Source organism: Peromyscus californicus, unplaced genomic scaffold (genome assembly GCF_007827085.1).
Source record: "Peromyscus californicus insignis strain IS unplaced genomic scaffold, ASM782708v3 Scaffold_5__1_contigs__length_169319896, whole genome shotgun sequence".
Classification (NCBI taxonomy): domain Eukaryota; kingdom Metazoa; phylum Chordata; class Mammalia; order Rodentia; family Cricetidae; genus Peromyscus; species Peromyscus californicus.
The window spans coordinates 90,193,241-90,211,298 of record NW_026294573.1 but is presented as its reverse complement, the minus strand read 5'-3'; the positions used below and the strand labels follow the sequence as shown (position 1 = coordinate 90,211,298).

The following is an 18,058-nucleotide window of genomic DNA, read 5'->3' as shown; positions in this document are numbered from 1 at the left end:
ATGTGTGGAGAGGTGCACAGCGTAATTTCAGATGCCGTTCCTCAGACATCACCCACCTTGGTTTTTGAGATGGTTTCTCACTGGCCTAGAGCTTGCCAATTAATCTAGATTGACTGACCAGCAAGCTTTTCCCTACTTCCTCCACATTGTTATAACCAGCACATGCCACTGTGCCTGGTTCTTTTTGTGTGTGTGTGTGGATTCTGGGATTAAGAATTCTGGTCCTCACAATAAGAATTCTGGTCCTCATGATAAGAATTCTGGTCCTCACAATAAGAGTTCTGGTCCTCACAATAAGAATTCTAGTCCTCACGATAAGAGTTCTGGTCCTCACAATAAAAATTCTGGTCCTCACAATAAGAGTTCTGGTCCTCACAATAAGAATTCTAGTCCTCACGATAAGAGTTCTGGTCCTCACAATAAAAATTCTGGTCCTCACACTAGCACAGCAAGCACTGAACAATCTCCCTAGACTGTCCATTATTTTTTATGAAAATAACTAATACAAAATAATCCTTGATATAGAATTTGGTCATGTAGGCATGTAACATAAGTGAATCCAATTAGGCAAAAAAAGAAAAAAAATAGGCAAAAGACTGAAAGGAAGAAAAAAACCAACCTATTGAGATAAGGGGACTATTTCTCTATGTGCACATACCTGAGTGAGTGTGAGATAAGAGACTCATGTGTGATAGTTAACCTTCATGTCAGTTCTTATTGGCCAATGATGTCCCTTTGGAGTCACCTAGGAGACACATTTTTGAGCATGACCTTAAGGGTGTTTCTCGAGAGAATTAACTAAGGAGGGAAAACTCATCTTAAGTATGAGTAGCATATTTCATGTACCAGGTTCTCAGACCTAATACAAAGGATGGAAAAAGACAAACAAGTACTTGTACCCACTTTCTCTGCCTCCTGATCTGCCCAGATGTGAAGGAGGTCCTACCTTGACAACAAGGAGCTGTTCTTACCAACCATTCTTTCCTTGCCATGATGGGCTTTCTCTCAAACCATGAACCAGAATAAGTCCTTCCTCTCTAAGGTTGCTTCTTGTCAGGTATTTGCTGACACATTCTTGAATTTGCAGAAATCTCTCTTGGCCCCTGTTAATTATTTTAGTGTTTAAATAAACAGATGTTTCTCATGTTTCATGGCCCCTAAACACAAACCAGCTTTATGTGGTCATCAGAGAAATGATGACTTGGTCCATGGTTAGGAGGAAAGGGTGATTGCATGGATTCCTTGTGAGACAGTGTTGGCATTCATGAACGTTCTAAGTGTCTTTCAAGAGTGATTTTGAGAGTAACCAGCTTTCACTTTATGTGTTTGTGCTAGAAACTGAATGTGACTTTTTTTTTAGAGACACAGATTTCATTGACTTTCATTGACTAGAAAGACTCTCGGATTGGTGAGCCTTGTATATCATACATCTATGCTTAAAATTCTGATCTTGGTCCAACTGCCAAGCAAGGCTGAGTAAAGCCTTTTCATCCCTGCCTTTCCTGCTTTAGTTAGCTGGGGGAGACAGAGCTGTGAGGAAAAGGGAAGAATAACATCAGCCTAAGCCGTGGTTCTGAAGAGACTGGAGTGTGTTCATTTGATTTGAGCTCCAAAGGCTGAGCCAATAGCTCTAAAACCTACTTGGGAGAATAGCACTGGGGATGAGGAAGGAAAGGGGCTGGGTTTTAGAGTCCACCACATGCTGCGTGTTAATTCAGGACAATCTTCCATGCAGGGAAGAACTCACCATCTTACCAATGATCCCATGAGGCTGAAAACTGGTCACAGCATCAGTTAGAATAATGATATTGAAAGTCTAGCCCTAGCCTTCTTGGCTGTTTATAACTGGCATGCCCAGCATTCCTGGGTGGTCATTGGAAGGTACTGAACTTAAAACAATCTATTTCTGTGATGAGAAAACTCTTTAAGTCAATATATGACTCTCATTCTGATGCTAACGTCGTCTTTTTGTTAGACCAGGAAAGAAAGAAAGAAAGGGAGGGAGGAAGGAAGGAAGGGAGGGAGGGAGGGAGGGAGGGAGGGAGGGAGGGAGGGAGGGAGAGAGAGAAAGGAAAGGAAAGGAAGGAAGGAAGAAAGAAAGAAAGAAAGATAAAAAAGTTTCTCCTTTGGAGTAACTTGAGCTGTCACTTAAATTTAGAAAGCCAATTATTTTGAAGCAGCAGAGCCTTACAAACTCTTAAATCCAGACCAGATGCCAGAATATAAATATTTTCTTTTGGGGAGAATTCTGACAGATTCTCTTTCATTCTAATTCCAGTGACCCACCTGTGTGAGAGACAAGGGGAAGCCTCACTAATTGGCAAGACTAAGTCAGGTAGAAAGGACTCAGCATGAAACAGCAAGGTCTTGATTCTCTTGAGGAGTCAAAGACATCATGTACCATGCCGTAGTTTTTACTACTCCAGAAATGCCAGAATGTTCCAGATTTAAGATTTGGCAAGTTTCCATACTTGAGTTCAAATCCCAGCTCATTCACTTAATACATTGTAGAAATAGCCAAGTTATAATGTTTGTAAGCCTCAGTTTCACTCTGAGGAGGAATGGAGGCTGGAGAGATGGCTCAGTGGTTCAGTGCATGTGGATAGAGGCCAGAAGTGCACATTGGATTTCTTCATGAAATAATCTTCACCTTGATTTTGGAGGCAATGTCTTTCACTGAACCTGGCTTACTGATTTGTCAAGACCAAGCGGCCAGCGAGCTCCAGGGACCCTCCTGTCTGCACCCTTAAGCAATGGCGTCACAGGAGTCCATTTGCGGGCGTGGGGGAAGGGTCCCAGCCCGGATCCTCATATTTGCGCCACAAGCATGCTGCCATCTCTGGAGACCCCAGGGATGTCCTTTTAAAGTTAGGAAAAGTGAACCTAGAAATTACATTTTAAATATGATTGCCATGCCTCAATCTGAAACCCAGACATCTTAAAAGACTCATAAAATGCAGATTTCTGATCCATAAAATTCATGATCAGCAAGAGTACCACTAAGATGGCAGCCCCTGGTTTCCTGTATCCCAGAAAACTGCCCAATGTGGTGGCCAAGTTCAGCCAAGCTCCATTCTACAGATAAGCAGACTGAGGCACAAGTTGTGCTGTCATGAACGTGAAGGCAAGATGGACGTGAGAAATCACAGCATCTTCTTGCTCTGAGAGCCACTTCCTCTATTTCCAAATCTAAGGAAATGAGGGGGTGTGCCAACCTAGATCTTCAAAATAGAAATGCCCTGGATTGGATTCTGGAACAGAGGCAGGCAGAGGTGTGTGTGTATGTGTGGGGGTGGGGGAAGGTGTTTGTGCGGGGAGAATTGTAGACAAATTTCTAAACAATCTTATTAAATAAAAAACACAGAGCCAAATACAGGGGTGAAAGCCGTAGAGATCAGAGAAATAGTGAGAGCCACCAGCTAACCTTAGCTCACCATGCTGCCGTAGCTTCCCAAGAGAACCTCTTCCTATCTAACCTGCGCCTTTATTGCCTTGCTGTTCTGCCTTCTCATTGGCTCTTAGCCCAGCTACCTCACTTCCTTGTCACTGCCTGTCTGTACAGACCTCGAGGTCTCTATGGTTAGTACTGGGATTAAAGGTGTGTGTCGCCATGCTTGGCTGTGTCCTTGAACATACAGAGACTCTGCTTGCCATGTGATCGGATTAAGGGCATGTGCTACCGCTGCCTGACTTTTGTTTATAGCTGGCTATGTCCCCTGATCTCCAGGCAAATTTTATTTATTAACATACAAATAAAATATCACCACATTTTGGCACAAATAAAATATCACCACAGAGAACAGGTAGACTCCAGAGTCTATAATTTAGCCAGTAGCACCACAACACCACTTATGTCTTGATTTTTGCAGATGCACCATGGTTACGTAAAATGTGGTGTTGGAAACTGGTTAAAGGATGTACTGCAAGTGTCCTAGTTAGTGCTCAGTTAACTTGACACAGCCAAGCATCACCTGAGGAGAGAGTCCCCACTGAGGGCTTTCCAGATCAGATCATCGTGTGAACATGTGGGGAACTGTCTTGACTGTTAATTGATCTAGGAGAGCCAAGCCCACCATGGGCGGCACCAGTCCCTGGGAGCTGGTCCTGGGCTGTACATAAAAGTTAGCTAAGCGTGAGCAAGAACGAGCCAGGCAGCAGTGTTCCTGCTTGCGTTCTTCCCTGACTATTCTCCGTGACGGACTGTGACTTGGAAGTGTGAGATGGAATAAATACCACCCCCTAAGTTGCTCCTGGTCTGAGTGTTTTGTCACAGCAACAGAAAAGAAACCACAATAGCAACTTCCTGCACTGTTTTTCTCACGTTGTTACGAATCTAAAATGATTGGCAATTAAAAGATATTTCAGAAATGGAAATGCCCATCTTATCTGTGTTCCTGTGCATGGGTGCTTGCACAAGTACTTGAGTACACTGGTGCGTGTGTCAAACTCCCCGTTGCACACCCACGTGGGATGTTGTATTAGTTACTTCTCTATTGCTGTAATTAAAACACCATGACCGAGGCAACTTACAGAAGGCAAGATTTATTTGGGCTTATGGTGCCAGGGATCAGAGTCCATCACCACCATAGCAGGCAGGCATGGCGATAGGAACAGCTGAGAGCTCACGTCTTGAACACCCATCAATAAGCAGAGAGAGCACGCTGGGAATGGCTCAAGTCTTTAAACTTTCAGAGCTCACCTCCATGGACACACTTCCTCCAACAAGGCCACACCTCCTAAGTCTCCCCAAGCAATACCACCACCAAGTAGTCACATGCCTGAGACTGTGGGGGACAGGCCATTCAAACCACCACAAATGTTTACAGGTATGAGAGGGAGGAAAGCTCACACATGTCACTCAAATGTGACATGCCCTGTAGCTCTTGTGAGGCCTTGCTTGTGCTGTGGTAGCTCTGCTTCATGAATGGGAGTCTTGTCCCCCATGATCAAGTACTGGAAAGGCGAGCGTGAGTGCGTGCGTGCGTGTGCGTGTGCGTGTGCGTGTGTGTGTGTGTGTGTGTGTGTGTGTGTGTGTGTGTGTTTCAAGTCAGTGATGAAAGTGAGCATAGCATCTACTGGAACAGACTAACCCAAGTACATCCTACATGTCCCCCTCCTGTCTGGATATTTACAGCCGCAAATTCAGGCACATTAGTGAAGGCTCAGCTTTGTCTTCTCTTCGTCTTTCCTGAGGAACACAAAGGGGTCCTGTGGGTCACTGGTGGGGAAATCCAGCCTAGGGATTGTGCCCACTGATTCCCCTTTGTTTTCCTTCATACTGCGGGTGACCACAGAGAGGCTGTTTTGCCAGGGAGTTAATGAGGGTGTCCTGGGAGGTGGCAGAAAGCTAAGTAAAGATTCTTCATAATTTAGGAGAGATCAGCTTCCCTGGGTTGCTGTGAGACGTCTACAGAAGTGCTCGACTTGCTAAAAATGGCTCTATTAACTAGACTCAGAGATTCTCGGGATGTACAGGCTGGGAGTGCTTCTCGCTGTAATTGCCAGGGCCTCCAGCGGCAGAGAGAGGCAGCATGCTTCAGCCTGTACTGGACATTTCTTACTATGTGGTGCGGGAGAAGGAGAAGCCATGCTGTCAGGCTGCCTGCTTTCTAGAACAGTGCAGAAGAAGGGTGTTCTGGGGTCAGAGTGCCTGCTCCCTGACCCCATCCATAACCTCAGGAAGAGCTCTCCCCAGCTCAGCATCCTTGCTGCCAACAGAATCGACTAATTTGTGAAGTGAGTGGTTACCATGCATCAGACCCCTTCATGAGTCTCAGAAATCCTGACTCAGGGAATCTAACCCTAATGAGAGACAATGGATTTGAAAAGCAGCAAATGAGTAAACAGAGATCGTTTTAGACGTGAGAAACACCAAGGTGGGAAATAAGCATGGAGGGATAGGGACTTTAGATGGAGTGGGTGAAGGTGTGGCTTTGGGATTGAGAACTGAAGAATGAAAGGGAGACAGGAAAGTGGCGACTGAGAGGAGAGTAGGCTCTTCCTCCCCATCCTTATGTCTCTGAGGTCCTGTGTAGGAGCTGGAGCTGCCAAATAACAGTGGAGAGAGCTCTGGGATGAAGACAAGACTCAGGCTGGGAGAGCATCACAGCATCACAGCGTCAGGATTGAGGCCTGGGGCTGGGGAGATGGTTTGGTGGTTAAGGTGTTTGCCCCACAAGCATGGGCACTGGAGTGTAGACCCCCAGAACCCACTGAATGTCAGGTGGCCATAGTGGCTGCCTGTAATTCCAGCATCAACATGGGGAGACAGGGGGTCCTCAGAGCAAGCTGCTAGCAAGACTAGCTGTATCGGTGATCTCTGGGTTTGACTGAGAGACTTTGCCTCAGTAAATAAAGTAGAACAGCCATTGAGGATGATTACTGACATCAACCATGGGCCTCCACATGCACACATATGTGCACCCACACATGTGTACCCACACACATGCAAAACATACCTAAACACACACATATACACTCTACATACACGTAGGAAAATGAATAAAAAGAGATCAAGGAGTATGGTAATAGGGCCTTGACTCTAAGAGCAATGGTTCTCAACCTTCCTAACGCTTTGACCCTTTAATACAATTCCTCATGTTATGGTGACCCCCAACCATAGAATTTTTTTTTAATAATTTCATTTCATGTACATTGGTGTTGTGTGTGTGTGTCTGTGTGAGGATATCAGATCTCCTGGAACCAGAGTTACAGACATTTATGAGCTGCCATGTGGGTGCTGGGAATTGAACTCATGTCCTCTGGAAGAGCAGCCAGTGCTCTTAACCACTGAACCATCTCTCCAGCCCCCATAAAATTGCTTTTGTTGCTACTTCACAACTGTAATTTTGCTACTATTATGAATTGTAATGTAAGTATCTGATATGCGCTTTCTGCTGGGTACCGGCTCCTTGCTGTCGAAATGGGCAAGTTCATGAAACCCGGGAAAGTAGTGCTGGTCCTGGCTGGACGCTACTCTGGATACAAAGCCGTCATCGTGAAGAACATTGACGATGGCACCTCAGACCACCCTTACAGCCATGCCCTGGTGGCTGGAATTGACCGCTATCCCCAAAAAGTGACAGCTGCCATGGGCAAGAAGAAAATCTCCAAGAGGTCAAAGATCAAGTCCTTTGTGAAAGTTTATAACTACAATCACCTCATGCCCACAAGGTACTCTGTGGACATCCCCTTGGACAAAACAGTTGTCAACAAGGATGTCTTTAGAGACCCAGCCCTGAAATGCAAGGCCAGGCGGGAGACCAAGGTCAAGTTTGAGGAAAGATACAAGACAGGGAAGAACAAATGGTTTTTCCAGAAGCTTCGCTTTTAGGTATATTTTTGTTCCCATCATAAAAAAAAAAAAAAAAAAAAGTATCTGATATGTGACCCCTGTGAAAGAGTTTGCGACCCCCGAAGGGGTCGTGACCCACAGGTTGATAACTGCTACTCTAGAGGAAGTGGGTAGGCAACAGGTTGGCATTACAGTTGCTCCCCAGGCAAATTCTAAACGGTGCCCAAGGGTGGGGCCGCTAGCTTGACAAGGGCTTTGCATCACACAAGGTGGCTGTGGCTACTGCGGATCTTGCACAGGTCCCCTTGATTGGCCAAGGACTGGCCATCCTCTGTCACTGAAACCTTGACTTTGGGGAGCACACAGTGTGACTGCAGGGCCTGATAAAGCTGTGGCAAGTAACAATAGTCCTTCTCCCTTCTGCCTCTGTGACGTCAGCATTCCTGAGCTGTCGTTCCTTCATCCGCAAAGCAGGATGGTGAAGCCTCCTCATGGCGACGCGAGACACAGGTACAGTGGCATCTGACAGAGCCTTCCTTACACATCCTCCCCGCTTCCTGCTAGGATTAAGGAATACAGCAGGCTAAGGCTGGTCCCTTGCTTTCTTCTGGACAGCATCATGATTGGGCCGACAGTGTACCACACATCAAATAACATTCCTTCTTTGCCTCGCTTGACTGTTCCTGTTTGAATGTTGGCCAAGGCAACTTTTCATTGGTTGGACAGTTTCTATTTTTGCACGAGTGTTCTGTGGCTGATGATGTAACAGGCATATGGCACTCAGCTCCACCAGAAATATGGCCCCTGAGGAGGCGGCTGCATAATGTTCTCTGCATCTCGAGATCCCTGACTTAGTTACATTGTGCATAAGACCTTTCTTTCAAGTAAGGTCCCTGTCACAGGTTCCAAGGGTTTGAAGCCTTGTTATAATGGGGCATGCTGCTCCTCATGGGGTTGTGCCTGCTGGGTTATCCATTGTCTCTTGCTGATTCTGTGCCATAGCCGCAGATAGAACAACCAGCTGGACTGTCTGCTGAGCTGAGGGGTTGTGATAGAGACGGTAAAGCCAGAAGTATTCACTGTGTGAATTTTTGCAGACCAAGTTTGCCAACCCATCTACAACTAGAGAGCAGAGGTTAACCATGCAGAATCCTTGCAGAAGGGATGAAGGGCAGTTTTCACCGAAATATTTTACTTCCTGAAAAATGCAATGCCCAGTGTCTAGGGTTTACCTGTGACACTTTGAGCTCTCTGCTTGGAGGCGGGAATCTTGGGAAGATTAAATGCAGGACCCAGAGCCCCTGGACCCCTGGACCCCAGGCTTCAGTCACTTACGTTTGCAGCAGGCAGACCTCTCAAACCACACCTAAGCATGCAGCCTCAGCACCCAGCTGGGAATCTGAGAGGAGTTGTCTTCCTCCTTATGATTTGGTATCCCTTCATTAACCTTGTTTGTTTTGTGGTGATCATTTTCTCCTGCCAGCTAGATGGCTTTCTTGTGTCAAAATACAAAATCACACTCTACAAAAAGCCTCAAAAACACCCTTTCTGGAAAAGACACACACACACACACACACACACACACACACACACACACACACACACACACACACAAGAAGTAGAAACCTATGGTAGTGGTGGGGAAGCCTGTCACCTTCCATGCTTATGATTTTTCTTTTTTACACTTTTTTTTAAGTTTTTCATTGCACCAGACTTGCATCAAATATTCCATATTAATGTTTGTTTTCCAGTCTTCACACTGGCTAGGCACCGGAAATTAGATTCTGGTCAAGGTGACTGACAGAGTAAGAACAAGAAGGGTGATGCAGGGGCCCATGCCCGTTTTGCTGGTCCAGGAGGCCACGCCAACCCCGAGAGCACCTGATCTCACAGGTTCTCGGTATAACAGATGTTCTCCCTGACCTCAGGGTGTCATCTGCCCAGGTCAAATGTGTCCTTGGCCCCCACCAGGATGGCCTTACAGGCTCTGTCACAACCCCTCAGCTCTGCAGATGATCCAATTTGTTGTCCATTCATGGAGGCCACATGACAGGTACCTGATCTGAAAGATGGAGAGTTTCTTCCATGCCGCCTTCTTGGATTTTGAAATGCAGTGTAGCACTAGGGTGATTAAGGGAATGTTTGAAGCACAAAAGTCTTTTATTTCGGCTCAAAGTCAGATTCGATTGGACCGTCTTGGTGATGTCCACCACTGCTCTGTAACTCCCTCTTATCTTGGCCTTCTGGCCTGGTTTATCATCCCTGGCCCAGGTAGATAATAGTCATCGAGGTACTGAGGAGCTGAGCTGGTCAAGTGTCTGCTTGGCGTGCCTAAGGCTCAGGCCCCTGCACCTCCCAAACTGGGGGTGCTGGTACCCCAGTATAATTCCGGCTGTCAGGAAGTAGAGGCAGGAGGATCAGGAGTTCAAGGTTATTCTCAGCCACACAGAGAGTTCAAGGTCAGCCTGGGCTACTTGAGACACTGTCTCAAGGGAAGGAAGGAAGGAAGGAAGGAAGGAAGGAAGGAAGGAAGGAAGGAAGGAAGGAAGGAAAAAAAAGTAATATAAAATAAAGGTAGAAGAGGCCTCATGGAAGGGCAATCAGGTATGTGTGGGTGAGGATGAGAAGTATTGCCACAAGGAGGCAGCACTGACGGTCCCGAGTGCCAAAGACAGGCTCTTCCTGTCCCTGTGCCTCAGACCCCACCAGCCTCTGGCAGGGACCTACATTTTGACTAGCAAAAGCCAGGACTTAGCCATGAATATAGAAATGTGGCGGACCTGCCACGCCTTCTAATAACATTGATAGTTCAGTCGACTGAAAGATCCCAGATTCACAGAAGCCAAAGCCATTGCTTACAGCCCGAGCCAAGACACCATGCCCAGCAAGGACTTTCCACCTTGGCTGACATTGAAACTCCCTGGGAGCATTTAAAGCCTCCAGTACTAGACCAGTAAGATCCAAATCTCGGAGGCTGGGGCCTGGAATGTTTAATGTTCCTCAGGTGACCTTAACGATTTCTTAGGATTACATATTGTGGGGGGAATTAAAGTCAAACTGAGGTGGCAGACCTCAAGCTGGCTCACGCAGGTTCAACCTATCTGAAGCTGGAAGGCAGATGTTAGTGACGGGGTTGGGGCGCCACCTCCATGGCTCTAGTAGTCTGCGTTCTTGAATCTTGCCCCGGACTGCAGCCACAACTCTAGAGGATCCCCCATCCTGAGGGAGACAGAATCTGGGGAAAGAATGGTGGCAGAAAGAACGTTTCACCTTATTCTGAGCTGGCCTTGATGTGGATTCCCACCTTCCTCCCTCAATAGCTCCCCCAGGACAGAGCTCTAGCTACCTGGGCTCAGGTAGAGCTGACTCTGTTCCTGGACAAGCCCAAACCTGAGCCCCACTGCTACTGTGTGAAGGACAGAAGATGTAAGTGGGAGAGAACCCAACCCCCCCCCCCCCATGTATGCTTTAGGTTCTAGTAACAAAAGCTGAGGCAGGAGCATGAGTCAGCTTAGACTGCATAGTGAGAAAAACAAACAAACAAACAAAAACAACAACAAACCTGGAGGTCAGACTGATTTTTAAACCTGACTTGTGAGAATCAGTCCTCCCCCTCCCCTCTCCCTTTCTTCCTCTCCCTCCTTGCTCTTCCCCTCTCCCTTCCCCCCCTCCCCTCTGTGGGTCTGGGGGACAATTCAGTGATTGAACACTCACTCACTATGCATAAGGCCATGGGTTTGTCTCCAGTCTTCCAAAAGAGTGATATTTTGATACTGAAAACGCTACTCTTTACCAGCTTTTTAAAATAGATTTTAATGGCTGGATTTGATTTATTTATTTTTAATTAATCCATCAAGAAATCCTTATTTAGGCATACGTTATGTTTGGCTTGGTTCCAGGCATGAGAGTTAAACCATAGATGAGACAGACAGACAGACAGACAGACAGACAGACATGCTCTTGATGGAGCATGCATCTGTTGACTTATTGACTGGGACCGAATAAATTAGAAAAACGCTGCAGGTGATGAGCTCTGTGGAGGTGGCTGTTATTTATCTGTCTGTCAGAGATTACAGAAAGAGTAAGAGCTGCTGGCGAGGTGACTCAGTGGGTAAAAGCATTTCCCACCAAACCTGACAGCTTGAGTTTGATCCCCAGAACCCATATGACTGTAGAAGACTCCTACAACTTATCCTCTGACCTCCACACTCACACCATGGCACTAGTGTGCCCCACCCACCCACAAGCACACATAAAAAAATACAAGATAAATAAATACATTTTATGAATTGGAAGAAGAGGGGCTGGAAAAATAGCTCAGCAGTCAGGAGCATTTGTTGCTCTTGCAGAGGACCTGGGTTCAGGTCCCATCACCCACCTGATGACTTAGGACCATCTGGAGCCCCAGTTCCAAGAAATCCAGTGCCTTCTTCTGACTCCCATGAGTAAGAGGCATTCACATGGTATCCATACACACATGTAGGCGGAACAATCATACATGTAAAATCAAATGAACATCTTTAAAATGTGATAGAAAGGGTGTTGATTTTCCCACACTAGCCCCAAGGACGGTATCCATTTTATGAATGGAAAATGACATTTTAGTAGTTGTTTTTCATTTATGTGGTTATTTAAAAATGTTGAACATTTCCCTATACTTTATTTTTTCCTATGCTAATATGTTTCTGTTTTCCTTATAAATCATATTGAGTTATAATAAATCCTTTGTTTACTAAACTCTTGACCATTTGGCATACATTGCAAGTGTTGTCCTTAGTTAACACTTGCCTTTGAGTTACTACGATTCATTGGCACTCCAAAAACCAGTTTAAAATTTTTTCGTAATAAACATCACCAATTTTATATTTTGTGGGTTTCCTCATACGGCCTTTAAAACAGTCTTTTCCCGTCCTAAAATCATGTACTCGTGGCATTTCTTGTGTTTTCACTTTTTACACAGCCCGAGCCTATCTAGAAAGAATTTTGGTGCTTGGAAAATGTTCTTTTGCACTACGGAATTCAGAAATGACAGAAGGGATCAGTCTCTTCTCAGACCATTCTGATATTAATGGTTCAAGGCCTAGAAGTCAATCTGAGTTCTCTGGGAAACTCAGTGGGCTCATCCTAGACATCTGTGCACAAAGTAGCAGCCATTGCTTTTTTTTTGTTGAGACAGGCTCTCACTGTGTAGCCCAGGCTGGCCTCCAATGGGCGATTCCCCTGCCTGTCTCCCCAGAGCTCTAAGTACAAGTGAGGAGTGCGTCACCACACCAAGCTCTAGTCCTGTTTTAAAACTTAGTGTCGTTTTAACAAGAAGAGACACAGGTCCAGGAGAAGAACTAATTACCAGCATGTTTTGAGACTATAGCAGTTATTAATGAAGTGGTAGGTAGTTTTTTTCATTTAAAGTCCCTTGGGGTCCCCCAAAGATGACTAAAAATGACAAAAACTGACAAAATGTATTAGTTGAATGAGTTTTAACTCCTGTTAGAATTATATCCTTTGAAACACAGCAAATGGGTTTTGAGGGAGGGCAGTTTGTCCCTACTAAAGTTTTAAATGTTCACATGTCTCAACTTAGTAAGTCTGGCTGCTTGAATTGTACCCTGTGGATGCCATCACAAAAGTACATCTCAGATGTGCGTAGAGGGAAGCCCAGTGAATCTCTGTTCATGATGACAAATGAAATACAGAGAGCTCCTAGGTAATGAATCAGCAGTTAGCTGGTGGGATCAGTTAAGATCCATCTTCGAGGTGCCATGTAAGAGTTCAAAGAATAAGGTGCGCTCTATGTGCTGACAGAGAGAAACCTGTAAACGGACCACAATGAAGACAGCATGCTGTGGAGAGCAGGTCATGGATGCTATCTGTAAAGGACCCACCAACTGTAGCACTTGTTGGGGTACCCTAGCATGTTGCGGTGCCCTAGCATGTTGGGGTACCCTAGCATGTTGGGGTACTATAGCATGTTGGGGCACTCATTTTCCTTTTCTAGTAGAAACCACAGAAAACTGATAGGAATTATTGCCTGAAGGAACAGATGAATGGGGAGGGCATGTTGGGAGGGAAGCAGCAGTTGGGTTAATTTTATTTGTATGAATTGTAGGAATTTGTCATTGTGCGTTAGTGCACGTATCGATAGTATTTATATTTTCCAGTGCTAACAAGTACTTATCTGTGTGGGGATATTCTGAGTGACTTACTTTATGCTTTTCTGTGTTAAAAATGTTTATAAATCATAAAGATTAATCAGATATCAACAATAAACAAACAGAAGCACAGTTGACCCAGATCAAAAAGCAGTGATCCCTGCCTTTGGGCTAAGATCAACAGGAGAAAAGGCAACAATGTCTCTGGATTCACGCTAGTTTCTGAGTGTTCACATTTCTTGGTTTGGATGTATGATGATTTCTCCATATTTTTATACACCCTATTTTATGTTTCCTATCCTACTGTGAGACACTTTAGGTATGCGCTTTAGGTATGCCCTAACCCCGGAGCTGCCTCATGGTCTGCAGCTTGGAGACTGGATAGGAGCCCATAGCAACACTGCTTGTTACGAGATCCATGGAATGTCCAAGTGCTTCTTGCCTTCCGGGTTTTCCTCTGGGCCTTGCCCATCTTCGTGAGACAAGACAGCCAGCTTGGTGGAACACTCCGTCCCTTCTTCCAGACACCTGATTTTAGGGAGACATCTTCTAGTATTCAGTGGTCTCGAGTCTCCCCTCCGTTCTTACTGAACCCATGACCCTCCCCTGACAAAGAAACATCCAAATGGAATAGAAATATTTTACATTGGCTCTATTTATTAGGCCATTCAGTCCCTTGAAAGTGTCTGCCACAAGGATTCAAGGAGGAAATGGACATTCTGTAATTCACCAGATATTGCTGGTGGTTCAAACACAGCTTTGACCATTTGTGTTAACACCGGGGAAGGCTTACAATTTTATTAAAAGCCTCCTTCTTCAGGGGTGGGTGGATTCTACATCAAAAATGTGTGGCATCTTCAATATCTCATTTGCTCTGGAAGGTGTTTGCATCCATATGTGGAGATGTCCAGGCAGCATGTGTATATGTGTATGTGTATGTATATGCACATGTGTATGTATGTGTATATGTGTATGTGTGTGTATGTATATGTGTATGTATATGTGTATGTGTATGTATGTATATGTATATGTGTATGTATGTGTATGTATATGTGTATGTATGTGTATGTACATGAGGAGTGGTGGTTACTCTCAGGCAGTGTTCTAGGACCAGAATGACTCCACTTCAAATTCATTTGGCCACTGCTTGTCTCTCATGACCTTGGGCACTCTACATATCCACCAAGCTTGGTTGTGTTCATTAACAAAATTGAGGCAACTGAAGATATATGTCTGAGACTATTCTGAGTACTCAGTGAAGTGCAGTCCTTGCAAAAATTCCTGACCCTTGATAAATCTTATTGCTATTGTTATTATGCTTGTCCCTTGGTATCCCAGGATCTCCCTGAATACCAAAATTTACACATGTTCAGTCACTTACATAAAAGGAGGCAGTTTTTGCATAAGCCTACACATATTCTCCCTTGGATACTTTAATTTTATATTTATTTAAACATTTATTTCAGTGTGTGTGTGTGTGTGTATGTGTGTGTGTGTGTGTGTGTGTGTGTGTGTGTGTGTGTGTGTGTGTGTGTGAGATAAAGTGCCCATAAAAGATCTGAAGCAAATTGCTGTGGTTTGCATTTGGCTTTATATTAATAAGCTACATATGTTAATAGTTCAGTGTCATAGTATTTCATCTAACCCCTCATGATGTTTCTTGAGTTCCCTCTCAAAAGCAAGTTTTAAAATTTGAATCAATTAGTATATTTTTTGTCTCTTTAAAAGTCTTCTCTTGGCCTTACAATTTCTGTCACAAGCAAACAAACAAACAAAACAAAACAAACAAAAACAAAGCAAAAAAACAACACAGGCATTTCCCTCATTTACCACAGATAGCAACTAGAGGTCAAAACTGGTTGCATAAAAGAAAAGTTATATAAATGAAAATGCCAATCAAAACTAAGCCACAGGAAATGGGTAGAGTTGTAGAATTTTCCATGCCATGTGAAGATGTTGTAAGTCGAACGGGTGCCTGGTGAGCAGCAGTTTAGATTATAGGAGATCTAAATTGTTCTTTTGGCTAAGCACCTCCCTCTGTGTGTGGGGTGGACATGTCCAAGCATGGGTACATGTGTGCATGCATATGTGTGGCTGTGCACGGTGGGGCCAGGGAACAGGCTTTGCTGTTGTTTTTCAAAATCTGTCCACCTTCTTTTGGGGAGCAGTGGGGAGTAGGGCCTCACACTAGCTTGGAACTTGCCTAGTAGACTCAGCTCTGCTGCCTGGCCAGTGAACCCCAGGTATCTGCCTATTTCTGCCTCCTCAGTGCTGGAATTTGTTAGGGGTTTTTGTTGTTGTTTTGTATTTTGCTTTTTGAGACAGAGTTTCTCTGTGTAATAGTCCTGGCTATTCTGGAACTCACTTTGTAGACCAGGCTGGCCTCGAACTCCCAGAGATACACCTGCCTCTGCCTCCTGAGGGATTAAAGGCGTGCGCTACCGCTAATAGGTGGAATTTGCTTTTTAATGCAAGCTCTAGGTGCCTGGAGATTAAACTGAGATCCTTGTGCTTACAAGGCAAGCACTTTACTGACTGAGCTCTCTATAGCCCTGGCTAATACTTTTTAAGGTTACCATTTAAGCACATTCCAGTTTCTTTCTAGTCCTTATTTTTTTGTGAGATCCAAACACACACACACACACACACACACACACACACACACACACACACACACACACACACAATATGCTACCTTAGTTTTCAGTGTACCCATCTATACACTTAACTACCGATGTAGTAGTTTTAATGAGAATGGCCCCCATAGGCTCATATGTTTGAATGCTTGGTCCCCAGTTAGTGTCACTGTTTGGGAAGGATTGAAAGGTGTGGCCTTGTTGGAGAAGGTGTGTCAGCGGGAGTGGGCTCTCTCTGCCTGCTACCTGCAGGTCAGAATGTAAAGCTCTCAGCTCCTGCTTCAGCGCCATGCCTGTCTGCTTCCTGCCGTGACGATCATGGACTAACCCTCTGAAACTGTAATCAAGCCTTCAATTAACTGCTTTATTTTATGAGAGAATGGTAACTAAGAAACTGGTTCACTCATTTCACAGCAAATAGACATCACAGTGGCCTAACAAACAGGAGTGCTCTCTGTGTTCGGCTAACTACTTTGGAAGCCTGAACGTAGTAAAGATCTTGATCGGTGACCTTGACATTCAAGCCAGGAGAGTGAGAATTTTAATGTCTAATGGCAAGTGAGATGAGATAACTGATCTTGAACAGTGATAGGTCTGCTAAGCAAGCCCAACATCTATTGTGAACTGGACAGGCAGCTGGGCAAAGCTGAGTGGGCACCGCCTGGATTATTTTGTGCTTTGCCACCCTGCTTCAGAGAGCCCATCCTCCTTCTCTGTCCTCAGATACCTAAATAGCATCAACACCACAGGAGCGCTAAACAGGTAATTATAATGCAGCCATGCCTGGAATGACATTCTGATTCCTTAATAGATGAAGTTCCTCCAATCCCCATTTGCAAGTTGATTTTCCAGAATTTAATTTTCAAGTGACATTTTATGTCTTAGTGTAACCTATATAAAACCTGGGCACCCTGGTGATCCAGTTAGACTTCAAAGTCGCAAAGAAATACAGTCTAATTGACGGGGTAATCTCAGCACCCCACTGGATTCTTTTAGGGGAACAGCCACAGAGATGTTTATCATCAGCCACAAAACAGGAGCTTGAGGCTATCTTTCCCAAACCTTCCATCTCAGCCTCTTCATTTTTATACTTGTTTGTTTGCAGTGCCGGGATTGAACCTAGGACCTCAGTCATGCCAGGGAAGCAGGCTACCTCTGGCTCCCTCCCCAGCCCACCTCCGTCTCATAAACACCAATCTGTCTTCAAGCCCTGCCTGTCCTTTGCTTTTTCATACCTTCTCTCCTTTTCTCTCCTATGTGGCATCTCTTCCTCCCCCATTCCCTTTCCAAAGGGAAGCTATTTAAAACTGTTCCTTGCAGTTTTCAGTACTGTACCTCTTTCTCTGTTCTGGGTTGCAAAAAGCCTGGGAAGCAGCTGGCAGAAAGTCAGGGCTACTGGCTCTGTGAGGGGCGAGGGACACAAAATTCCCTTCAGTTCACCATGAGTGGAGTTAAAGCAGGATTTTCTTGAGGGATCAGAGGAAGACATATTACATTTACCTTTTATACTTCTATATTTTTTGTCTTGCCATTTTTTCTTTTCGCATGTTTTTCTTCTTTTGATATCTCTGGATAGGAACAGTATTTTGAGTAGGTCTTCCCATTACTGGGCCCTGGGACGTTGAGTGTGAGCCTAAGTCGGGATAGGGCTTCAGAAGAGGAAATGATGTATCTGCTTCTTGCAACCCCCCCAACTCAGACTCTTCCTGCCTCTCCCGGCTCCTCGTGAGGGCAGCTTAGCCAATCCTTGGATCAATCCACAGGCTGCCACTATGGCTTCGTGGATATTTTAAGCAATGATGTCGAAGAGTTTTTGTTAAGTGAAGTGATAACAGACCTCCCGAGCCCCCAGCTACCACCTTACACTTCCCAGTGCCCAGACAGCATGGCATGCAGCAGGAGTAGACGGGAGCCTTAAGTTGCAGCGAGGCGGAGAGAGGCTTCCCTAACTCCCTCCACTGCCGCTTCCCGCAGAACTC

General features: G+C 45.1%; 2 protein-coding genes across 6 annotated transcripts in view; both read left to right on the top strand.

Moving 5' to 3' along the window:
* Positions 1-18,058, top strand: part of Palm2akap2 (PALM2 and AKAP2 fusion) — a 485,103-nt gene that overhangs the window by 195,929 nt on the left and 271,116 nt on the right. The window lies entirely within an intron of this gene.
* On the top strand, positions 6,923-7,333 carry LOC128096773 (60S ribosomal protein L27-like). The gene has a single exon (XM_052716747.1). It carries the CDS (start codon positions 6,923-6,925, stop codon positions 7,331-7,333), a length of 411 nt encoding a protein of 136 aa, XP_052572707.1.

Coding starts and splice junctions, on each gene's coding strand:
- LOC128096773 (XM_052716747.1), top strand. CDS start 6,923: ATGGGCAAGTTCATGAAACCCGGGAAAGTAGTGCTGGTCCTGGCTGGA.